Source organism: Vicia villosa, linkage group LG5, assembly GCF_029867415.1.
Source record: "Vicia villosa cultivar HV-30 ecotype Madison, WI linkage group LG5, Vvil1.0, whole genome shotgun sequence".
Lineage (NCBI taxonomy): Eukaryota > Viridiplantae > Streptophyta > Magnoliopsida > Fabales > Fabaceae > Vicia > Vicia villosa.
This window is the reverse complement of record NC_081184.1, coordinates 156922637-156949218: the sequence shown is the minus strand read 5'-3', so window position 1 is coordinate 156949218 and position 26582 is coordinate 156922637. Positions and strand designations below refer to the sequence as shown.

Sequence of the window (26582 nt, the reverse complement as noted above, 5' to 3'; positions counted from 1 at the left end):
ATAAGCATGTATCATGCATGATGAATGCAATAACAAATTAAAGAGTAGGTTTTTATGATTTTGCATAACTAAACATGTCAATTGTTTGTCAGTTGTTGAACTAAATATAAATGCATATATTAAATCAATTATATGTTCTTCCATAAATATTGTTAATGTTAATCATGTTTCTAATTATAATCCATGCTTATGAAGTACTAGTAGCATATAAATTTAAAGGTCTAAAAAGTCTAGGCTAGAAAAAAACTTCAGGAATTTCTTAGGTACATGTCACATGTAAATTTTATTGGATACTCATACCTTTGTCACAAAATTAATTTCAAATTTAAAATAACCAAATGTTAAGAGAGAACATGATATTAGATGATTGAATGTTGTGTTTCATATAATGAACTTACCAAAATTTTAATGAATTTTATTAATTGTGTAATGATATGTTTATTTTCGCGGTAGAAAAGTCCACAAATGTTTGTCTAGTCCAGAAATTATCTTTTGTAACTTCTCTTTTTCACGGCAAAATACCTTAAACTCTTAGAGCCCTTAACATAAAAAATTTACATTTTCTTTGAAATGTAGAATTCGAATGATGTATTTTTAAATTTTCAAAAGAATTTTGGAGGCGGAAATTTTTCAAACTGTTGTCCGTACATAGGTTAGAAAAGGGTAAAGAAAGAAAAACTTTAATGAGCTGCAGTGCACATGATTTCCTCTAAGCATTCCCGGCAGCAAGATATTCCACGGTTTGTTTACATCGATTTGCAAACAAGCCCAAATACCACTAAAGATCTCTAAATTTTGACTAAACTAATAAACTAATTTAATCCTAGATCCTAAAATAAAATAAGTTGATTTTCGACATTGTAACTTTTCATTCTCTCCAACTTGTTAGAAAAAACACATGCTGTAGTGATTTATTCACAAAACTCAAAAATGACAAGATAAGGTCAACTATATAAATATTAATCACACCAAATGAAGAAAGCTGGCATTCATGATTCATGCACAAAACCACCTACCAATAGTACCATCCCTATTTCTCTATCGGATAACAACACTATGCATTAATTAAATTTCCATGATTGCATGGGTTGGATCAACACATACAGCTTGATAATATAATTGCAAGTTAGTTGCTTCAATTTAAAATAAAATAAAAACTTTCATACTCTCTTCCATTGCTCCCTATAATGGATCCCCATGTGACCATTTTCACCCAAAAAATCGGTATATGAAAGTAGTGAATGGTATTGTGGTGGAGGCTCATTTATTTTTCTTGTAACCATTATATTTCATCATTAATGAACCATTAAATATCTTACTTAAAAAAAGGAAAATACATTAAATATGTTGTATGAACACTATTAGTAGGAAAGCAACATGCAAAAAGGTACAAAGCCAACATATAAGGTACTACGGAAAATCAGATCTGTGGTTATATTTTATATGGTTCTTTTGGGAGGTGTAGCACATGGATATTTACTTAATTCTGTGTTCAAACCAATTTCTGAACTTTCCAGCATTATGGTCGGTTTTTACTAGTATTTCAGAACAGCTGGCTCTTATCAAGTCTTTATTATCTTCTGATTCGCCCCATAATGTTATGTAATGAAACAAATGGAATCAAACTCAAACTCAAGGCATAATGGTAAGGATTGAAAATGTCTCAAAAAGTCATAGAAGATTCACAAGAAACTTGGTCAAAAAACAAATATAGAATTAATAAGTCAAAAAAGTGAGCAAGATTTTTTTTCAGTCAAAAGCAAGCTAGCAACATGAAATAGAATTAATAAGTCAAACAAGTGAACAACATGAGTGATATTTTACCCTAGTACCAATCAATTTGTAACTTAAATAACATTGACCCAAGTCTTTATTAATGTTGAACCTAGAGTGTGAATCCTGTTCGGGGCTTCTCCTTTCCTTACCTAATAAGTATTTGTTGTAGTCAGTATCTTAACCTATATCAAATTATCAAGTCAATGTCATATAGCTAATGAACAGAAATTTTAATTTTATTTCCCAATTTACATTTTATCATTGCTTCCAAGTTGAATAACTTGGTCTTTTAAGAAACTTAACTTGCATGTTGCATTTCCCTAACAACTTTATGATTCATGCCATACAGCGCTTGCACGACAATATCCAAATTAAAACAAGTCCAGATGGGAAAAAATAAAAAATAAAAAACACTTGAAAAGCTAGATAATATACATAGTTGAAGAATGTTTTCAAAATTCAGCCCATTTTTTCCTTACATTTTACACATCAATATGCACCCAGGCAATCTATATAAACCTTAAAAGTGAAGAACTAAACTAACCATACTTATAACACAACTTGCCATCAGGGAATCCTACCAAACTGGTAATGTCTGCACTTTTAAGTGTTTATATTTCTGGTCTTTGTTGAACCTTTTTGCACTCACTTCCAAACCTTTAGATAGAAGGAGCTTCAAGGCATCTACCCCTTCGTGCAAAGCCTCATCAATCTGTCCAACAAGAAAGATAAAAGAAGAAACACTGAACAAATTAAGATTTTTGCAACTTGCCTAGTTTTGATATAGTGGATGTAGCCTGATGTAAGAAAATGAATTAGTAACAGCCACAAGCTTTACTGCGTGAAAGCTGCTATACTATAGAAATGGCCCAGAGTGAAGCCATATTGGATGCTACCAATAACTAAGACTCTCATTTGCCCAAATGTTTTCTGATTCACCGGCATTAATATCCAACCACTAAAGAGCCATCCAAATACAGACAACCATTTCACATGTTTTTATGACACTGCATTAACATGACAAGTTACACTAGAGGAACCAAAAGTGCATTGTCTAGAACTTACTCGTTGTCTAGCTGCTACATTAAACTTTTGAAGCAAAAATGCTTTAGGATCCATTTGTCCAGGAGGCTTTCCGATCCCTATCAGCAAAACAAATTGAAAATACAATCACTAAAATTCGCACGGGGGAATAAACAGTCTAATAAAAATTACTAACCAATTCTTAGACGAGGAAATTCTCTATTATCTCTAAAGTGGTAAATAACACTCTTCAGCCTGGATAATTGAAAAGCAAGAGAAGACAACAATATGAGTCGTAGTGCATAAGAGAAGCATTTGATTAGAAAAAAAAAATCAGAGATAACAAGATTTCATGAACTCATTTTCTAGCGCAATTCATCCCATAAACTACTATTGAATCATAAACACCAGCTTCCAACTTCAGCTCAAAATTAATTTTCCTTTTCTCCTAAAATAGAGCAGTGCGGATATAACAATTTATGGCCCTTTGACAAGCAAAAATGTTAGATGGTGAACCATGCCGGCAAACCAAAAATCCACGGCAGATGGCTATGCGGCCAATTTGAAGCATCGGGGATATTTATGTATGTGTACATGTACAAAAATACTACAAACAATATAATAAAAAAATTAACATATGCACAGAATAAACTAAATTGATAGAAAGCATCTTAAGTTTCAAAATAGCATATCAGAAACAACTAACATGTCTCATGGCCATCAGATTCAAGACTCCAACTAACAACGTGATAAAACTCAACACAAACATAACATAAGCCCAAAAATCATTTTCTTCGTTATCTAGTGAAGCACACCCTTCTCCCTTTTCCCGTTTAAATTCCTTGAATTTTTCCCCAAATTCTGTTAGGGTACTAGAAGTCTTGAACAATGATTTATTTATGGGGGGGAAGAATAACCAAATCAGGATAATCCTTCTCTGCCACCTAGCCAACAATCTAGGCATCTGAATCTCGAAATACATAATAGAGTTGCTTGACATTATTGGAGCTTCTCTACTGTGGGTTTGCTGACTAGCCACTGACTATTTATTAGCTTTGGGCAGGTTCAACAATATAGGGCTAGGGCTAGGCCCTAACAACACTCCAACCCTCCAAAGGAACTTTGCCCTAAAGGAACATAAATTGATTCAGGATCATAGTAACCTCTACCCAAGTCATTTGTCTGACTGGGATGTTGACTAGTCACGGACTATTTATAAGTTTTGGGCAGGTTCAACAATATTAGGCTAGGGATAGGCCTTAACAACACTACACTCCTCCAAAGGAACTTTGCCCTAAAGTAATATGAATTGATTCAGGATCATAGTAACCTCTACCCAAGTCATATGTCTGACTGGTATGTTAACCATTTGACCAGCGTCTAATCCATGTCTTCGCCATTCTAGGTAAACTGCCTTTGATCTAGCACCTGCTCTAGTAGATACTATTCAGTTTCAACCTATCATTCCAGCTCTAATGGGAAAATACCCTACTCTTTCCCTTCCCTTTTCCACCGTCTTTTTAACTGAAAAAGTATAAGCCTGAGAGGATTCTAAATTGTGGGGGTCGCTGGAAATTGAGTGCAAGTTGCAACTATCCTAGTTGTTTGAGTACCAAAAAATTGCCCATAACACCTTGCATATAACTTTGGAGGATGCAATAAGTTTAACACATAGTCATAGATTGCTGCATATGTGGCCTGATTTTTAAGTAAACTGATAAGTACTCAAGCACTTGAGGAACCCTCACTAAAGAGCAAGCTATTAAGGGGGAAGAACCAAGCCACTTGAGTACTCCACCAAGCATCCCATACAACTCAATGTTGGTCTTGAGCACCCCGTAATACCCAATTTCCTATCATAAACCTAGTCCATTTTCTCCTCCATCCTTATTTGATGATAACCATGCCTCATTTATGTTTGCTTGCCTCGATATTGCCTTATTTCTATTCTAAATAGTAGTTTTCAACTTTCTATAAAACATTGGCCCATTTGTCTTTCTTATGTATTACTTTCTTTACTTATTAATATAAATATGAGGGTCACTACATATTGTAGTGTATCTAATTGATTATTTATATTCTTTCTTTCTACATGGTATCTAGAGCCTACTAGAATTCGTCGTCAAAAAAAAAAAATCAAACCTACCAGCATCTTTAAAGAAGGCTGATTTAGCATGCTGGAGGGGTGAAAAAAAGTTTTGGCAGCCGAATTATAGAGAAATTCGTAATACAAAATGATAGAGAAATAGAAGGAGAGGTAAACAATTAAATTCAAACTGGGTGGTTGAAATGGAGGAGAATTTCAAGGGTTTTATATGACGCAAAGGTACCGCTCAAACTGAAAGGAAAATATTATCAGATTGCGGTAAAACCTACAATTTCGTTCGAGAAAGAATTTTGGGCGGTCAAGAATCAACACGAGAATAAAGTAAGTGTAGCAGAGATGAAGATGTTGCGTTGGACGTGTGGTAAGACTAGATAGGATAAGATTAGAAATAAAAATATTAAAGAGTGTTGGGTAGTGCATATAATAGTAGAAGATGGTGGAAAATAGACTTAGGTGGTTTGGGCATGTAGAGAGAAGACCTGTAGATTCGGTGGTAAGGAGAGTAAATCAGATGGAGAGAAATTAAACAACTAGAGGAAGAGGAAGACCTAGAAAGACTACAAGAGAAGTTATCAAAAACGACCTCGAGAATAACAATTTGGATAGAGAAGTTGAATCATGGAGAAATTCGCTGATTAGCAAAATCGCTGTTTTTCAATGTTTTTTATGCACGATCTGCAACGCGCATTTTCGGTAGCAGATGGTTTGTGGTTTTGGGACAGACTAAGGTGTTTTTGAGAGTTGATGGAAGCTCGGTGGATTCAGCCACTGTTTATGGCGTTTTGGTGGTGTTTTACATTGATATATTGTATTTTTGTGAGGTTTCGAGTCGAAATCGTGTGTTGTTGTGCTGCTGGTTAAACAATGTTGACGGAAATTGAAAATAGCGTCGAAGACAGTTGTTCTAAGAAGCCCGTTACTGAGTTCGTTACTATTTCCACAAAACTCACTGACATCAAGCTTGATGGGGATGGTGAGAACAATGTGGAGTGGAAGTATCTAGTTGAAGTTAGTCTTAGAGAAATAGAAAAGGATGGACATTTAACACAAGCATGTCCAAAGGAAACAAAGACAGCAATGGTTTAGAATACAGAGGATAAACGTATTTTGGCCTTATTTGTGAATTCTGTTGATAGGTGAGTTCAAATGGTTATTGCTTACTGCAAGATTGTGAAAGAGTTGTGGGATTTTTTGAAATTTATTTTTGGTAAATTTGATAATCTGAATCGCATTTATGCTCTTCTGCAAGATACTTTCCGCCCAAACAGGATAAGCATAAGTTTGATAGATTATTTTTTGGAGTTTAAGAAATATACTGAGGAGTTGACTTCTCTTCTAGCATGCAAATTTGTCGAAGAGATGTTAACTCAACAAAAAAAAAAACTTATAGCCTTAAGTTGGCTGTCTCGTCTTGACTCAGAGTATAAGGTGGTTCGGACCTAAATTTTGTCCAATAAGCAGGTTGATAATCTTAATGATACTTTCCCTAGGGTTATGCACTCATCTTTTATGGAATCCTGCCTTACTACGACAGATAATGATTCCTCTGACCGCTCAGTTTTAGCTGTGCAATTTGGAGGTCGCGGTGGTTTTCATAAAGAAGGTAAAGGTGGTCATGGCGATCGTGGTCGTGGTCGTGGTCGTGTGGGTGGTGATTGTGGTGCTCTATTAGATATAAGTTAGCTTAGTAGGATTAATTAACAGCTGTCAGTATCAATTAGTTAAGTAACCTGTTACTGCAGGTTACGTGATTGCTTCCATAAAATGCAATCAGGTGTAACTTGTAAGTAACTTCAATCAATGAAAAACAGAAAATCAATTACAATATAATTATGAATAGTATCTCTATAACTTTCTAACATGGTATCAGATTGCTAACCCGATCTCCGGCCATGATGATGACGACACCACCGGTGTCGCCGCCGTCTTCCGCTCATATCTCGAACACTTTGATACCAGTTGCGTCGTCTGCAAATGACGATTTGGGCTGTCTCAATTTCGCTCTCAAAATCGCTCAGAAGCTCAATGAAAAGAACTCTCATCTATGGCGCCAACAAGTGAAGTCGAACATCGACGCACATAACCTCCCCGAGTTTGTCGTTTGTCACGAATTCCTCCTCGGTTTCTTGATGATGATGCTCGCAACTCATGTTCGATCAATCCTGAGTACTCGATCTGGCTTTAGAAATATTAGATGTTGTTGTCGTGGCTTCAATCCACTCTATCTAGCGAAATTCTTTCGTGCATCTTAGGTTTGTAAATTTCATGTCTTCGTATAGTTTGTAAATTTCCCGTCATCGTATTGATTTAGAAACTTGATGTATCTCATAAGAAAAGTCCCTTGTAGCCCATAGAGTTGTTGCTACTCAGAGAAGAACTATTCTCTCCAACCATAAAGTCGTAACTGAAAAATGATCCTTCATACTTCGCCTCATTCTCCTTATTACCCCTCGCATGTTCCAACTAATAGCCACATAAGCAGCTCTTTCTCTAACTTCTCTTTTCAACTTGGTTATTGAGCTTAGGCTCAAAATCAGTGTCTAATCACTAGATCAAAGACAATTGCATTGAAGAAGAAATGCAAAAAGAAACAAAAAACTTCAACTGCGACAAGAAACCAGAGACTAAGATGCGAAACACAGTCTGTAATATGTAAGATCAAAGGGGAAAAAATACATAAATAATGATACTTTATGTCTTTATCCCATAGACCACGATGCAACACAAGTCGAGGACTATAATAAATACGCAAATAATTATGTTGCCAATACACAAATGCAATGGCTATCTTTCTCAAAACATATCTCTAATTTGATTTGCTACTCCTTCCTAGAGTGCCATCTAGATTATCATCATATCAAGAACTAGAATTGATTTCAAAAGTAATGGTTGTGGATTATGACTCCAATAACATATACATGACTTTAGATTTTGACACATTTATTGAGTCTTGTAATAAGTGAATCACATAATCTAATGTGTAATAAACATCGTAATATCTCTGGAGGAGTATGTACTTGAGTTCAGCAACATATAAACTACAAATATCATATATTTACGTACCCTTTGTGGCTTCCATGACCCCCTTTATCGTGAAGACGAAGCACCCCACATGGCAGGTTCATGTCATCATGGAACTGCATCCATAAAAACGATATTGAATAAAGAAGAACAAACCTATGACCAATTAGAATCATTGAGAGGAGGTGCAACAATATGGAATAACTTACCACAATCACCTGATTAAGGGGCAACTTGTAATAAGCAGCCAGTGGTCCTGCCTGCAGTAAAATAAAGAGTCATGACGTATAACATAATTGATAATCAGCATAAGACTTCACACATAGCCAAACATAAAAATCTAAAGCAAATGAAACCAGTTGTATGCTACTTCAAAAGCTGAAACCCCATAAGGAATCAATGTCAGTACACTACCTTACCACAGCAAGAGGTCGGCACTTCAAATACAAACAAAACAGTAAAAGCAGACAGGAATGATGTAAGCAATCAGCCATGAGGAGTGAGGACCATTCTCAACCCTTGAGTATTTTAATAGAACTGTCTTCTGTTTTAATTTCCCTCACTCAGTCAACAATCTGTCATCAAATCATCATTGATCACCTAGAAGCCAATTTCGTTGGAATACAACATTATCCACTATATAACAGCAATGGGAATATGATGCAAACACCGCATTTTCATAGCTGTTGTTTTCAATTTGAATTTTTTTTTATTAAAGTGACCATGACAGAAGCTCAGGAACTTTCAATTTTTAGCTGCAGTTGCAACTAGAAATCATGCACAGTATGTTTTAACCTAGAAATCATGCACAGTATGTTTTAACCTCACCAATATCTCAAACAAAAAGATTAATTACAAAATTTCAATATTGTAACCAGAACAGCCACCCTATCAATTATTAATTTGAGCAACCAATATATAATCAAATGAATTCATAGGTTAAACCATTTTTGCAAGTGGCAACTGACAGAAGCTTTAAACGACAAAAAAAAACTTGTAGAAACTAAACTAAAAAGTAGAATATTCCAATTCCTTACCGATTCACCACTGAGATTCATGTAAGTTTGCGGTTTTGCAAGGAAAACTGGAACTTCGTCAACAAAACCTGTAGCAAATTAATTTGCCTAAAATTTAACTATTACAACAACAAACAATGAAAGAGATATAAAAGAGGAATATCAATTTATCAAATGAATCAGACAAACCTTTTCCAAAAATGGCTTTGCAATGAACCGTATTCATTTGAATCCCCTGTGATTCTGCAAATGCATCAATCATCTCAAATCCAACCTGATTCAAACGAAAACACTTTCAAATTTCATCATCAAAAATTCATACAATTTGATAGTTGTGTAACTAACTACTAACTCGAAACTAGAAATAAAAGAAAAGCTAACTCCTAACAAACTTGTAACTGAATTTGAAATTTTCAAACAAAATAAAGTGAAGTACATTGTGTCGAGTTCCTTTGTATTTGTCGCCAGGATTCCCCAAACCAACGAAAAGCCAAGGGCGAGGAGCGACGGTGCAAAAGCAACGCTTGGGTAATGTACAGAGCATATCCTCCACTGAAGTGGAACAGTGAGAAGAAGAAAATTGAAGATTCTTCGATTCAGCTACTGGTAGTGAAGCGGAGGCGCTCGCCACGATGCAACTAACTCGGTTTTCCGATTGTCGAGTTTAGCCGGTTCGGTGCCGGTTTCATAAGCTCGGGTTTGGTATGTGGATTTATGGGTCCTAATCAAACTAGACTCATAATATTTAAAATATTTTTATGAGAAATTATTAACTTTAGTTCTTGTAATGCGTATAAAATAAAAATAAATAAAAGCTTAGTACTTGTAAAGAATTAATAAAAAAATATGTAATAACATAAATAAAAAAATTAAATTGAAAGAAATTAAATTAAATTTAAATTTTTAATATTTTTTTAAAAAACTAAATATTTATAAAAAGAGATTAATTACTATGTACTATATAAAATTCTTTACATAATTCTTTACATAGCTAATACATCACAACCATTCACAAATATTATTTTATAAATAATTAAAATTAAATTAAAAATTTTAATAAATATTTAACGATCACAATTCAATGACGATATAAAATTATTTTACACTGTTTATACATATCAATTAAATTCTTATAAAAATATCAAAACTCACCCTAAAAGTTAAAAAGGCTTTCAAAACATGTTAATTGAATTCCAAACTCAATCTCAATATTTTATAAATATTTTACAATTAAAGTTAACATTAATAAAAACATCAACTACAATCAAATAATTCTCACATCAACAATCAATAATATCGGCAATTTAATATTAAATTGTGTATCTATAAACAAAAGAAAAAATATTCTTAAAATTAATTATAAAATAAAATAGATAAATATAATAAAAATAAACTACAACAGTTTAACGAATAAAATATGTTCAGAGCTCCCTTAAACAATTTTATCTCCTTCATTTTTTTGGAACATTATTATATTGAAGTTGGTGGCTGGTATGTGTACGAAACTTAAAGGTTTGTACATGACTAAATCGTTGGTTAATTGTCTCTATCTAAAGCAAAATACGTACTCATTCAAGATAAATGGAGACAAATACTTAACTGAACAACTAGATATGTTCAATAAGTTGATTCTTGATCCAATGGATATTGAGGTTACCATCAATGATAAAGTTGTTGTTGTTATGTGTTTTGCCAAGATCTCATGCTCACTTCAAAGAAACCCTCTTGTATGGAATAGAGTCATTGACCTTTGAAGAAGTTTAATCAGCATTATACTCAAAGGATTTGAACAAAAGAAAAGAGCACGAGCCATAATCTATTAGTAAAGGATTGTTCGTAAAAGGAAAATTCTAAAAAAAATGATGGTAAGTTTGAGAAGAAGGGAAAAGGTCCACAAAAGTTTTATGGTGGTGATTCTCCTAATATTAGGCCTTACCACTATAAGAAGGAAGGTCATACTATAAAAGTGTGTCTTGAAAGGTTTAAGAGTTGTGGTGATGGTAAGAACAATGGCAATGCATCCATTATTTGAGATGATTATGAATCATCATATGTATTTGTGGTTTCCAGCAGATATTCAAGAAAGGAATGGATTATGGATTCATGTTGCACTTGGCACATGACTTCAAACAAGGATTTGTTTAAGGTATTATATGATCAATATGTTGGATTAATGTTGCTAGGAAACAACAAAGCTTGTAAGATTGTATGAATTGGATCTGTCATATTCAAGCTTCATGATGAGTCAGTAAATTTATTGACTAGTATAAGGTGTGTACCTCAGCTTAAGAGAAATTTGATTTCTCTTGTGAATTCAACAAGAAAGGATATGTTTTCAAACGAGAGTAAAGTATTAAAAGGGTAATAAATGGGTCGAAGGAAGTCTTTAGAGGCACCAAGAGACAGGGTCTGTATACATTTGAGGCTGAGGTTATAAGTGGTTCAGCATATGTAGCATCCACTAAACATATGTCAAAGACTAAATTATAGCACACGAGACTTGGCCATGCCAGTGAAAGGGGCTTGGTCGAATTAGGAAAGCAAAATCTCCTAGGTGGTTACAATGTCGAAAAAATGGAGTTTTGTGAACCTTGTTTATTTAGTAAATCTTGTAGGGTGGAGTTTAACAAAGGTAAACAAAGAACACATGGATCTCTTGAGTATATCCATGCTGATCTTTTGGGGCCTAAAAGGAATTCGTCACACTTGGTTGCAAGATATTTTATATCCTTAGTTGACGATTACTCACGAAAGATATGGGTATTCATTCAAAAAGCTAAGGATGAAACTTTTGATAATTTTAAAAGTTAGAAGACTTTTGTCGGAAAACCAAACTAGTAAAAAATTCAAGAGGCAGATGACTAACAATGATCTTGAATTTTACAATGAAGTATTTGACAACTATTGTGTTGTGTTTGGCATTGCAAGGTACAAAAATACTACAGGTACTCCTCCCATTAAAATGGTTTAGCTAAAAGGTTTAATCAAACCATTTTGGAAATAGTAAGGTGTATGTTGGTTAATGTGGGGTTAAAGAAGGTTTTTTGGACTGAGGCAATCATGACTACAACTCACCTGATAAATAGGTGTCCCTCGACTACTTTGGGGATGAAGACACTTGAAGAGGTTTGATCGGGTCCTCTATGAGACATCGATAAACTTAGAGTATTTGGTTGTGTAACATATGCTCACATTAGGCAAGACAAGGTTGATCCTAGATCTTTGAGATGTATGTTCCTTGGATACCTTGAAAGAGTTAAAGCTTGTAGATTGTGGTATATAGAGCCAGTTCAAAAGAGGTGTCTCATGAGTCAAGATGTAGTTTTCAATGAAGTTAATATGGATTTCAAGAAAACAGATGAAGTTGATCGAAGCGCGAAGATCTATGAAAAGGAGTTGGAACATAAGGAGTTTCCTGTCAAGGTGGAGCACGTTAATGATGAATTGTATAATTCAAATGAAGTTTAGGAAGAAGCACAAGATGTCAAAGATACTAAGGAAAAATGTTAATGACTACCTGCTGGCAAGGGACAAGTCGATAAGAGTCGTTAATCCATCTCAGATACTTGTTAATGTAGATTTCATAACTTGTGCCTTAATCTCAGTAAGTGAAGTTCTAGATGTAGAACCTATAGACTATAAGGAAGTTATGTGGAATCAAGACAAGACTGAATGGCTTAGAGCCATGGATTATGATATAAATTTCTTAATGATCATAACAACACTTGGTAGCTGATTAAGAGACCCATAGGGGCCAAATTAGTCAGTTGTAAATGGATCTTCAAGGTGAAAGAATGAATCAAATGAGTGACGTCTAATAGATACAAGACAAGTTTGGTCACTAGGGGGTTCACTCAGAAAGAAATGGTCGACTTTAATGATGTGTTATCTCCTATTGCGAAACACAGGTCCATTCGAATGTTGGTTGCTATGGTGGCAAAGTTCGACATATATAAAATTGGAACAGATGGAGGTGAATACTGCTTTCTTGTATGGTGATCTAGATGAAATGGTCCTCATTAAGCAACATGAAGGGTATGAAGAAAATGGTAAGGACAATTATGTGTGCAAGTTGAATAGGTATTTGTATGGCCTAAAACAATCTCCTCAATAATGGAATAGGAGATTTGACAAGTTCGTGGAACACATAGGTTTCACTAGAAGTCAGTTCGACCACTGTGTTTACTTCATCTTTTGACTTAGAAGTTCACTTGTGATTTTGTTTCTTTATGGGGATGGTATCCTCATAGCCAGTGACAATGTTAAAGAAGTGTTGAGGGTAAAAGCTGAACTCATACAAGAGTTCAAGATAAAAGATCTTGGTGCTTCCAACAGAATCCTTGGGATTGACATCTAGAGAGATAGAAAGTATTTGATATTATGCTTATCTCAAAAGACGTGCCTATGGAATATTCTCGACAAGTTATGTATGTCGAATTCCAAGGCTGTTGTGACTATAAAAATCCTCAATACAAGATAAATATAACTCAGTGTCGAAGTGATGAGTTCAAAAGAGCATATATGAATAACATACCACATGTTAACATAGTAGGTTCTTTAAGACATAACATATGCAGTAAGAATAGTAGGTTCTTCCCTTTTGCTTGGATTTCTTTTAGCAATTCAACACCAACCTTTACACTTGACTTCTCCACATCTTCCACAAATTTCTCTAACATGTCGTAACCATTATTTACATATTTTATCATGTCCTCCAGCTTGGATGTTAGCACACAATTTTCTTCTACCAAACTTGTGACTGTAGCAACAGACTTTTCATTCTCTCGATGAAGTTCACTTATAGTCTTTTTGTGTTTCTCACTTTTTATGCAAACTTTTTTCCACTTGGTGATCAATAGCTTATAAGTCTTAGCTATGTCTTCATCAGTCAAATCCTTATCACTTGACTCTCCTTCAGTAATGCACTTTCTAGTGTAAACCATCATGTTGTTAGAGGTTTCTTCATTTATTCTTGGATTCATAATCCGTGTTGACTGGAGTTGTCGTCTTGAAATATGAGCATTATACGTGCATTTGTGTGCAGTCTTGATAATCTTCCATGCATCTTTAGCTTTTGAACATGTATTGATCAACTTGAGCATGTTTTTGTCCACCCCATTTAGTATAGCCTTCATAGCCTTGTAATTTCCATGGGCTTCATCATCTTCAGATTTGGTCCAATCAGCCTCTAGTTTTAGGCTAGTTGTACTGTAACACTCTATTTATTTTCATAATTTAATTTAATTAATTTAAATAAATTATGGGGAATTATTTGGAATTATGGAAGACTATGAGGAATTAAGCAATTGGGCTTGTGTTGTAGTTAGTAAAGAGAGGGTGCATTGGTAGGCCCTATTACTAATTAAAATAAGTTTATTTCAATTTTAATAAAATAGGAGGAGTTGTGGAATAGAGAGGGTTACAGCATTTTGGAAAAAAAAGAGTCTGAACGTGAAAAGAGAAGAGGAGTGGAGAAGGCGACGCGAGGAAGAACGAAGAATCAACCTTCAGGTAAGGGGGGACTCTTCCGTTTATCTTCTATTATGGGATTATAGGTAGTATGATGGAATTTGATCGTGTTATTCGGATCAATTGGGTTGTGCTTAGGTTGTAGAAATGTTAGGTTTTGGAAGGATTGATGCATAATGATTATATTGATCATGTATTAGTGATAATTGAATGGTTGAATGTATTATAATGTGTTATAATATGTGTTATTTCACTGTATGCGAAATCTGGTTGGAATGAGATTTGTATGGTAGTGATTCGGTGAAAAGGGGGACGAAATCGCAGGCTGTTTTCTGCTATTCGGAGCGCAGGAAATCGCCAGTTCGCGCCGCGTCCAGGGGTTGGCGCCGCGAACTGCTTGGCAAAAGGCCAGGAAGTTTTGTTATGCTCAGTACGCGCCGCGAGAGTATGGTCGCGACGCGAAGGCGTAGTTTCTTCTCGTTCCGCGCCGCGAAACCTTGTTTGCGCCGCGAAGGCGTAGTTTCGATTCGTTCCGCGCCGCGAACGTGTGTGGCGCCGCGTGCTGTTAGTTGTTGCGACAGGTCATTTTGGAAATGTTTGAAAATGTGTAACTTTTAAACCGTAAGCCGGATCTTGGTGCCGTTTCGAGCACGGTGAAGCTAATCAAATAATTTATACAATCAAATGGTGTTTCGAGCTGTGGTTTGAATCATTTTAAAAACAATCGATCTTATTTGTTGTGGTGGGATATGCTTATAGGTACACTAACGAATGTCTTACCTGTATGATGTTGTGGTTTAACTGGTGTTTATTATACATGTATTGTTGGTATGAAATATGTGTTTTACTGATGATTATGACATTGATCGATGTATGTGGGTGATGAGCATGTTATGGTTGATGCATGCATTCATAATCATTTGTGGCTGGTCCTTGACGATGGTGGATCAGTAGTAGCTAATTCCCATTGTGTGGAATTAGTGAGTGGGTGTTGCTGTATCCTTGACGATGGTGGGTCGGTGAGTTGGGTTATCCCAGATTTTGGTACCACATGCATGTAGTTGCATTGCATTAGGCTGTTTTGATGTTATAACATGAATGGAAGATTGTCCAATGTTATAATATGTGTTAATTTGGTTGTTTGCTTACTGATTGTATGTTTTGAATCTGATCATAACTGTAATTGGGTGAATTGCATGTGAAATGATATTTTATTATCTATATCTTATAACATTAGTTAAATGTGAATGAGACTCACCCTTACTGTTGTTATTTTTCAGATTAAGGAGTAGCTCTCGTACTTGGTGAGGATTAGCTCGTCAAGTAGTTCGCTAGAGTCAGTTGGGTCCGTGTCATGCTCTGGTCGTGTAACACTGGGGGCGTCGTTTATAGTTACTTGTTAAACTTTTGTTTTGGATGGATTTTATGTTAACGCCTTAAGTCTGTGACTTGGCTGTTTGTTATTCAGATGTTAAAGATAATTCCGCTGTGTTAAACATGATGATCTGAATAAATTTGATTGACGTTCTCTTTTATGGCATGACATGAGTATTATTGTTTAATTATTTGGAAGTTGTAATGCCCTTTTTCATGTTTACTCTGATTATTATTTATTATTTATGCGGGGTATTAGAAGGGTGTTACAATAGTGGTATCAGAGCATTGTCGGTCGTTTGAGTCAGAGTCTTAGTGTCGGTTAATCCCTCGTATACGATTAGTGTAAGGTTGACACTGTCGATACTTCTTGTTCTAATAGATATTGTTTGATATTCAGCAGAACAATGGCCGGAAGAGGAGGAAGAAACGATGATGCTATCGCTGAGGCTCTGGGCATGATTGCTGGTGTGCTGGGAGGGAATGCCAATGGAGCTGGAATTGGTGCTGACAGGCAGCTGAATAGTTTTCAGAGGAACAACCCTCCGTTGTTCAAAGGCACTCACGATCCCGAAGGCGCCCAGAAGTGGTTGAAAGAGATTGAAAGGATCTTCCGGGTGACTGATTATGACGAAAATCTGAAGGTGAGATATGGGACTCACATGCTGTCTGAAGAAGCCGATGATTGGTGGATGGCTAGTAGGGACGAACTGCAAGCTGCAGGTGTTGCAATCACTTGGGCTGTGTTCAAGAGAGAATTCTTGCGGAGGTACTTTCCTGAGGATGTTAGAGGCAGGAAAGAGATTGAATTTTTGGAGCTGACACAAGGTAACATGACTGTGCCGGAGTATGCGTCTAAGTTTGTGGAGCTAGCAAAGTATTATGTCCACTACAATAATGATGAGGCTAGTGAATTCTCGAAGTGTGTTAAGTTTGAGAATGGTCTCCGCGATGAGATTAAACAGGGTATCAGATACCAGAGGATTCGCAGGTTTGTCGATTTGGTTGACTGCAGCCGAATCTTTGAAGAGGACAATATTAAGCTGAAGTCGTCGCACTCTCGCGAGTTAGTCGACAGGAAAGGGAAAAAGCATATGGATCGTGGTAAGCCGTATGGTAAGGGTAACCAGAAGGCTGGAGGTTGGAAGAAGCCTAGTGGGGGAGACTCTAGTGCCCCTATCAAGTGCTTCAAGTGTGGAGAACCTGGACATCGCATTCACGAATGCAAGAGTGAGGAAAAGAAGTGCTATAGATGTGGGAAGGCAGGTCACATTGCTATTGAGTGCAAAGGGAACACTGTAACTTGTTTCAACTGCGGGGAAGAAGGTCATATCAGTCCTAAGTGTCCCAAGCCGAGGAAGAATCAAGCTGGTGGTAAGGTATTCGCCTTATCTGGTTCAGAGACTACTCCAGATGATCGGTTGATTAAAGGTACGTGTTTTATCCATGGCACTCCTTTAATTGCAATAATAGATACTGGGGCAACTCACTCGTTTATTTCATTGGATTGTGCTAAACGACTGAATTTGGAAATATCTGAGATTAATGGAAGTATGGTCATTGACACTCCTGCGTCGGGTTCAGTGACTACTTCGTTCGCTTGTTTGAACTGTCCAATTGATATTTTTGGTAGAGAATTCGGAATGGATTTAGTGTGCCTTCCGTTGGAACAACTTGATGTTATCTTGGGTATGAATTGGTTGCAATTTAATCGGGTTCATATCAACTGTTTCACGAAAACGGTTATTTTCCCCGAAGATGTCATTGTCGAGGATTTAGCAATGACCGCTAGACAAGTGGATGAAGCCATGAAGGGCGGGGCCGCCGTGTTTATGTTGATTGCATCCATGGAGGTGAAGAAGAAAGCGGTGAGTAGTGATTTATCAGTAGTATGTGAATTTCCAGAAGTCTTTCAAGAAGATGTAAGAGAGTTACCGCCAGAGAGGGAGGTAGAGTTTGCTATTGAGTTAGTCCCTGGGACTAGTCCTGTGTCGATGGCGCCGTATCGTATGTCGGCATCTGAATTAGCAGAATTGAAGAGTCAACTGGAAGAGTTACTGGAAAAAGAATTCATTCGTCCTAGTGTGTCACCGTGGGGTGCACTGGTGTTACTAGTGAAGAAGAAAGAAGGTTCAATGAGGTTGTGTGTGGATTACAGACAACTCAACAAGGTTACTATCAAGAATCGGTATCCCTTGCCAAGGATTGATGACTTGATGGATCAACTAGTTGGGGCATGTGTGTTCAGCAAAATTGACTTGAGGTCGGGATATCATCAGATTCGGGTGAAGACGGACGATATTCAGAAAACAGCATTTAGAACGAGGTATGGTCATTACGAATATACAGTGATGCCATTTGGAGTAACCAATGCGCCGGGGGTTTTCATGGAGTATATGAATAGGATCTTCCATCCTTTTCTGGATCAGTTCGTAGTAGTATTTATTGATGATATTTTAATATATTCTAAGAATGAAAAAGAGCATGCGGATCATCTTAGAGTGGTATTAGAACTATTGAAGGAAAAGAAACTTTATGCGAAACTGTCAAAGTGTGAGTTCTGGTTAAACGAAGTGAGCTTTCTTGGGCATGTAATTTCTAAGGATGGTATTGCCGTTGACCCAACGAAAGTAGAAGCAGTGTCTCAGTGGGAAGCTCCGAGGTCAGTTTCCGAAATCCGTAGTTTCCTTGGTCTGGCGGGTTACTATAGAAAGTTCATTGAAGGTTTTTCAAAGTTAGCATTACCGTTAACTAAGTTGACTAGGAAGGGTCAAGCGTTTGTTTGGGATTCGAAATGTGAAGAAGGATTCCAAGAGTTGAAGAAGAGGTTGACTAGTGCGCCGATCTTGATTTTGCCGAATCCGGCGGAGTCTTTTGTTGTTTATTGTGATGCTTCGTTGTCAGGATTAGGAGGTGTACTGATGCAGAAACAACAGGTAGTCGCTTATGCGTCGAGACAACTCAAGGTGCATGAGAGAAACTATCCGACTCATGACTTAGAGTTAGCAGCAGTGGTATTTGTGTTGAAGTTGTGGAGGCATTACCTATATGGTTCGAGGTTTGAAGTATTTAGTGATCACAAGAGTTTGAAGTACCTCTTTGACCAAAAAGAGTTGAATATGAGACAAAGAAGATGGTTAGAATTTCTCAAGGATTATGATTTTGAACTGAATTACCATCCAGATAAAGCAAATGTTGTTGCCGATGCATTGAGTAGGAAGTCCTTGCATATATCTATGCTTATGGTGAGAGAATTGGATTTAATTGAGCAATTCCGAGATTTGAGTTTGGTATGTGAAGACACTCCTACCAGTGTTAAATTGGGTATGCTGAAGCTGACTAGTAGTATTCTGGAGGAAATCCGAGAAGGTCAGAAGACTGATGTAGAGTTGGTTGATAAGTTGGCTCTGATTAATCAAGATAAAGGAGGTGAATTCAGAATCGACGAGAATGGTATAATAAGGTTTGGTAATCGTGTTTGTGTTCCTGATGTTGCCGAATTGAGGAAGAGTATTCTTGAAGAAGGACATCGTAGCGGATTGAGTATTCATCCTGGTGCTACCAAGATGTATCACGACTTAAAGAAGCTGTTTTGGTGGCCTGGAATGAAAAAGGAAATAGCTGAATTTGTCTATGCTTGTCTGACTTGCCAGAAGTCGAAGATTGAGCATCAGAAACCGTATGGAGCTATGCAGCCGTTATTTATTCCAGAATGGAAGTGGGATAGTATATCTATGGATTTTGTTTCCGGTTTGCCGAGGACGGTGAAGAATTGTGAAGCTATTTGGGTCATAGTGGATAGGTTGACAAAGTCTGCCCATTTTATACCAATGAGAATGGATTACCCAATGGAGAAGCTGGCTCAATTGTATATTGAGAAGATAGTGAGTTTACATGGTATTCCTTCGAGTATTGTGTCGGATAGAGATCCAAGGTTTACATCCAGATTCTGGGAAAGTTTGCAGAAGGCTTTGGGTACTAAGCTGAGATTGAGTTCTGCTTATCATCCACAGACAGATGGACAGACAGAAAGAACTATTCAATCACTAGAAGATTTGTTGCGTGCTTGTGTGTTGGAAAAGGGCGGTGCTTGGGATAGTTATCTACCCTTGATCGAATTTACTTACAATAATAGTTTTCACTCGAGTATTGGTATGGCTCCGTTTGAAGCTTTGTATGGTCGGAAGTGTAGAACGCCTTTATGTTGGTACGAATCTGGCGAAAGTGCTGTGATTGGACCGGAAATTGTTCAGGAGACAACAGAAAGGATCAAGATGATTCAGGAGAAGATGAGGACGTCTCAGAGTCGTCAGAAGAGTTATCATGATAAAAGAAGGAGGACACTTGAATTTCAAGAAGGAGATCATGTGTTCTTGAGGGTGACTCCTACAACTGGTGTTGGTAGAGCACTGAAATCAAGGAAGTTGACTCCGCGATTCATTGGTCCGTTTCAAATTTCGGAGAGGGTGGGAGAAGTGGCGTATCGTATTGCGTTGCCACCGACGCTTGCGAATTTGCATGATGTATTCCACGTATCACAGTTGAGGAAGTACATTGCTGATCCATCTCATGTGATCCAAGTCGATGATGTACAGGTAAAAGATAATCTGACAGTGGAAACTTTGCCTATGAGGATTGAAGATCGAAAGGTGAAACAATTGCGTGGCAAGGAGATAGCGTTGGTCAGAGTAGCTTGGGGAGGACCAGCAGGTGGGAATGTGACTTGGGAACTGGAAAGTCAGATGAAGGATTCCTATCCAGATTTATTTGCCTAAGGTATGTTTTCGAGGACGAAAACTATTTAGTGGGGGAGAGTTGTAACACTCTATTTATTTTCATAATTTAATTTAATTAATTTAAATAAATTATGGGGAATTATTTGGAATTATGGAAGACTATGAGGAATTAAGCAATTGGGCTTGTGTTGTAGTTAGTAAAGAGAGGGTGCATTGGTAGGCCCTATTACTAATTAAAATAAGTTTATTTCAATTTTAATAAAATAGGAGGAGTTGTGGAATAGAGAGGGTTACAGCATTTTGGAAAAAAAAGAGTCTGAACGTGAAAAGAGAAGAGGAGTGGAGAAGGCGACGCGAGGAAGAACGAAGAATCAACCTTCAGGTAAGGGGGGACTCTTCCGTTTATCTTCTATTATGGGATTATAGGTAGTATGATGGAATTTGATCGTGTTATTCGGATCAATTGGGTTGTGCTTAGGTTGTAGAAATGTTAGGTTTTGGAAGGATTGATGCATAATGATTATATTGATCATGTATTAGTGATAATTGAATGGTTGAATGTATTATAATGTGTTATAATATGTGTTATTTCACTGTATGCGAAATCTGGTTGGAATGAGATTTGTATGGTAGTGATTCGGTGAAAAGGGGGACGAAATCGCAGGCTGTTTTCTGCTATTCGGAGCGCAGGAAATCGCCAGTTCGCGCCGCGTCCAGGGGTTGGCGCCGCGAACTGCTTGGCAAAAGGCCAGGAAGTTTTGTTATGCTCAGTACGCGCCGCGAGAGTATGGTCGCGACGCGAAGGCGTAGTTTCTTCTCGTTCCGCGCCGTGAAACCTTGTTTGCGCCGCGAAGGCGTAGTTTCGATTCGTTCCGCGCCGCGAACGTGTGTGGCGCCGCGTGCTGTTAGTTGTTGCGACAGGTCATTTTGGAAATGTTTGAAAATGTGTAACTTTTAAACCGTAAGCCGGATCTTGGTGCCGTTTCGAGCACGGTGAAGCTAATCAAATAATTTATACAATCAAATGGTGTTTCGAGCTGTGGTTTGAATCATTTTAAAAACAATCGATCTTATTTGTTGTGGTGGGATATGCTTATAGGTACACTAACGAATGTCTTACCTGTATGATGTTGTGGTTTAACTGGTGTTTATTATACATGTATTGTTGGTATGAAATATGTGTTTTACTGATGATTATGACATTGATCGATGTATGTGGGTGATGAGCATGTTATGGTTGATGCATGCATTCATAATCATTTGTGGCTGGTCCTTGACGATGGTGGATCAGTAGTAGCTAATTCCCATTGTGTGGAATTAGTGAGTGGGTGTTGCCGTATCCTTGACGATGGTGGGTCGGTGAGTTGGGTTATCCCAGATTTTGGTACCACATGCATGTAGTTGCATTGCATTAGGCTGTTTTGATGTTATAACATGAATGGAAGATTGTCCAATGTTATAATATGTGTTAATTTGGTTGTTTGCTTACTGATTGTATGTTTTGAATCTGATCATAACTGTAATTGGGTGAATTGCATGTGAAATGATATTTTATTATCTATATCTTATAACATTAGTTAAATGTGAATGAGACTCACCCTTACTGTTGTTATTTTTCAGATTAAGGAGTAGCTCTCGTACTTGGTGAGGATTAGCTCGTCAAGTAGTTCGCTAGAGTCAGTTGGGTCCGTGTCATGCTCTGGTCGTGTAACACTGGGGGCGTCGTTTAGAGTTACTTGTTAAACTTTTGTTTTGGATGGATTTTATGTTAACGCCTTAAGTCTGTGACTTGGCTGTTTGTTATTCAGATGTTAAAGATAATTCCGCTGTGTTAAACATGATGATCTGAATAAATTTGATTGACGTTCTCTTTTATGGCATGACATGAGTATTATTGTTTAATTATTTGGAAGTTGTAATGCCCTTTTTCATGTTTACTCTGATTATTATTTATTATTTATGCGGGGTATTAGAAGGGTGTTACATGTACCATCTTCAAGAGTAATAACTGGAGGCTTCCATCCTCTTATTATAACTTTCAATGTCTCGTTTCCCAAAGATTTGAGCCAATAAACCATCATAACCTTATATTAAACATAATTTATACCATCCAAAACAAGTGGTTCGTTGATTGATCCATCTTTGATGTTGTTCATTTGAGCAAAACTTATCTTCCCCGGAGCTCACCCAACAAGCTAGGGTGTTTGCTTTGATTCCAATTTAAATTATGTTCCTCAAGGGACAGATGTTGAATGCGATGTTAGAACAATTGGACCAAAAAGTTACACTAGTATGACAATAACACTTATATAATATGATTGAGTAGAAAAGCAATAAATAACACAAACATTTGTTAGCCTAGTTTGATGCAACCTATACCTAGGTCTAGAGGGTTGGCTTCCAACCCAATAAAGGAAATTCACTATTAGTAGCTTAGTACAATCATTCTTACAATCAAGAATAAACCATGTGATGTCATATGCCTTTCCTAACACTACCCAATAAATTTCTATTTAGGTTTCCCCCTAAATATGAGAACCCCTCTCACTTTCTCTCAAACACTAACCCAAGTGTTTGAACTTACAATCACTAAACCCTATTGATCAACCTCAAACACAACTATGAGTGATGTTGAATCTTACAACTCAACTAGAAAAATATATTATGCCAAGTTACTAAAACATAGTGGTGTACATAAAACAAGGACTCTTTTTTATCATAAACTCTGGTTTTCAATGTATGATTTGTGTCTACCAAGCTAGAAAGGAGCTCGTTATGTAGCATAATTCTTTTGGGCTTTTTTTTCATGTATATTTAATTTAATTTCGTCCAGAATTGATGCAAAATCGGTTAGATATTATTTGTTCCTTAAATCTCTCTAACAATATATGATTTGTTTCAATTTAAATCCAAATTTAAATCTCCAATTAACTATGAATTATTCTTCATCCATTTATCAAACAAATCACCTAATCATATTGTCAAATCAATAACAATGAAATCTTTAACAAATCTTCTGCAAATCATACTCCAAAATGCAACAGTCTGGCCTGTTGAGCAAAAGCTCATATGTCGTACCACATGGTGAGACAGTGTGTCCAACGCGTGTCTTTTTTTGTAGTTTCATACAACTTAAGCAATTTAGACCAACTTGAGTACTCTGAACACTTCTCCATGTTGTTTTGCAAAATACAGTCAATCTAAAGGACTAATATACAAAGAATTTCATTTTCTTAAAATCTGATGTTTCAAATATTTTTTTGTGAGTACATGGAAATGTTGAAATTTGGGGTTGTGATGCTACTTCATCACACTATGTTTGTAGTAGTCAATTTGATTATCTTTAAGCACTTTTACTATTAATGCATCTCTATTTGTAGGTTTTTAATACATTTTTGTAGTATTCATGGAAAAGACCAAACAAATTTGAAATCATCTTAGCCATATAAATTTTATAGTGTTTCATTGTGAAGGCTACACTGTCAAAGCAAATAAAGGATTCACATATGTATAACGAAATAAAAATATAAAAAATTGCAAAAGTTATAGAATTATAAAGTTGCCAAAACAGAGTAATCAAGCAATAACAACACAATTAGGTCTACTCGAGACGCAATCAACTGCTTTTTATGAATTTTTTATAAATTTTAAAACATGTTTAGAGGGTTCAAAATTTTAAGAGTCTAAGATATATTTTGGTACCAAGGAGAAGGAAAAACGAAGGCTATCATTAGGGAATCATCTTTAATCATTGTATGTATTATTTTCTTACTTGTAATAACCATTAATGATTTACGGATGAGCGGCTAGTTCTCTTAGATTAGATCCCTCTTAGATGATTTTACTCTTACCATGGGAAAATAATAATATTATTATTGATTGTATATGTAATCAACCTTTTTTTTTTGGTAATATATGTAATCAACCTTTGTTTAATCAATTATATGATATTGTTTGAGTTTAATGCTTTCTTACCTCTACGAAATTAAGATATTTGATGTAGATGGCAATTGAGACCTAACTGAAGATTTGCACATCAGTTTAATAATATTGTGGGACTATTATAATTTCTATCAATAAAGTATAATTAGTCCTGGCCATTATTCTAATGGTACGTGCTATAAAATATTTGTCTGTTGTGATTATATTTCTCCATGTTCTATAATTGGTGATTAATTTGTTGGGGTAACCATGTTTTGTAAAATAGTATTCTTATTTACGCGCCATAAAACCTTTTGTCTGTTATAATCATATTTCTCCATGTTCTCTGAGGGTCGCTTTAGACAAAGCAGGTTACTTAGAGTTTTTTTTATATGTCGGGGTAATCGTGTTTTGTGAAATAGTCTTCTTATATTAGGAAAATTATTATAAGACGTTTCTTAAAAGGTCGTCTATTCCTTGTATGATTTAAGTCAATTACTTTAAAGACACTTTTCTTGGTTGTATAACGAGGATTCTTCCCCCTTTATCATTTCATACTCAATGTTCCCCCATTAATAAGTTTTTCATTTTGGGTATGATATGATTATGTAGCAAAATAATCCTCATCATTTATTCCTTTCATTTACACGAGGTTTGTTATTAGGAATATAATATGATTTTATAATAAATCATAATCCGCATAACATTAACCGTATTCATAGTTTGTTGATTCTCCGTGTTTCTTTGATTACACATCTCCCTTATAACTTGTTTCCTTTTCCATTACCATTAATCATGCGCCTTTAACTTATCTTAATAAGCATATAGGGATAAAAAATAAAATTTGCATTCGAGCTATGCGCCCATTTGTTGCCACTTTTTTTATCTTCAATATATCAACCAATATCAAACACAGATAAACAATCTCGAACAAAATTAATTTACCAACTACTACAAACAAATTCACAAGAACATTAACACACACAATTTGTTTATCCAATTCGATAAAAATGATATATTTTAGGGAGAAAATAACTCTCTTGTCTCTTGCCCATTATCAATCAAGAGTCATAACGAGATATTGAAACGGGTTAGAAGATATTAGATCAATTAATTCATATGAACACTTCATAATTTCTATCCATTTGTGACCTAATCTTCGATCCCATCAATACATGGATTCTACAATACTAATGTGTTTCAAAGTATTTCTCAATTCTTAAATAACTTCAAAAAACTACCAAATTCTCTGAACAATTAATTATAAGAAGTTTTCTATTTGTTTCTCCAAGTATCCCTCTTTAGAAATCCCATATTCCCCCAAAGCTAGAAAACCTTAAATATGACACAAATCCTAAGACGAAACACCTAGAGCTTTTCCAAAACACCTCACATCACGTCCAAAATGCCCCACGTTTACCCTCAAACTCATCATGTTTGTAGCATAAACAAACCCTTCATAAAGTCTCCTTGGAAAGCCTCGTAATTAAGACAAAAACCAATTGGACAAAAAAATATATTTTTTAGTTTTCTTGAGACACACTCTACACTTTATTAAAACGTAGTTTTGGTAACATTTCTTTGTCCCATTTTTATCTTTTCACTACAACCGTCACCATATAATGATCATTTGAATGATGACAAGTTTCCATCTTATGACCATATTTGCCACGTGTGAACATATAACATGAAGACCCTCATATTATAATGAAAACCTATACCCATGTACCATGACAAAAGGAACCATGAGTTCTTCAAAGTTGACATGGTATACATACACACATATCTGACTATAGAATACATAAAAGTTAATATCTTATTTTGAGCACGAACCCCAGAATATTCACAACACGATAAAGAATTTGTGCATTATAGAGCTAAAGAGGAAACTTAGGGATATGAATCCAAACAACAACCTTCTTACACACCATTGCTTATTGAATGAATATATGAGACAATTACTGAACTAATATACATTGATCTGCCACAAGCCACAATTCCTAAAAAAATGAGATTTAGATTCTTTCATGCATTTTGTTTCATGTTTACATTCAACGCGAATATCAACCATTTGCTTACGCTTTTTCTCTTTTGTGTTGTTTTTTTTGTTGGTCAGTCAACCATTCATCTACATTTTTT

General features: G+C 36.0%; 1 protein-coding gene across 1 annotated transcript; it reads right to left on the bottom strand.

Annotated features, from left to right (window-relative positions):
- Positions 1-2173: 2173 nt before the first annotated feature.
- On the bottom strand, positions 2174-9655 carry LOC131603391 (peptidyl-tRNA hydrolase, mitochondrial). Its single transcript, XM_058875692.1, has 8 exons — positions 9380-9655; positions 9133-9217; positions 8965-9032; positions 8137-8187; positions 7970-8043; positions 2996-3054; positions 2842-2918; positions 2174-2488 (listed from the first exon to the last, which is right to left on the bottom strand). Exons 1-8 carry the CDS (start codon positions 9485-9487, stop codon positions 2354-2356), a joined length of 657 nt encoding a protein of 218 aa, XP_058731675.1. The 5' UTR covers positions 9488-9655; the 3' UTR covers positions 2174-2353.
- Positions 9656-26582: the final 16927 nt, after the last annotated feature.

What these genes read in the sequence shown, in the direction of transcription:
- LOC131603391 (XM_058875692.1), bottom strand. Translation starts at nt 9,487, where the DNA reads ATGCTCTGTACATTACCCAAGCGTTGCTTTTGCACCGTCGCTCCTCGC. An exon ending in ACAAAGGAACTCGACACAAT is followed by an intron (nt 9,218 to 9,379) that starts GTACTTCACTTT and finishes CGTTTGAATCAG; the next exon opens with GTTGGATTTGAGATGATTGA. An exon ending in GGTCATGGAAGCCACAAAGG is followed by an intron (nt 3,055 to 7,969) that starts GTACGTAAATAT and finishes TCAATTATCCAG; the next exon opens with GCTGAAGAGTGTTATTTACC.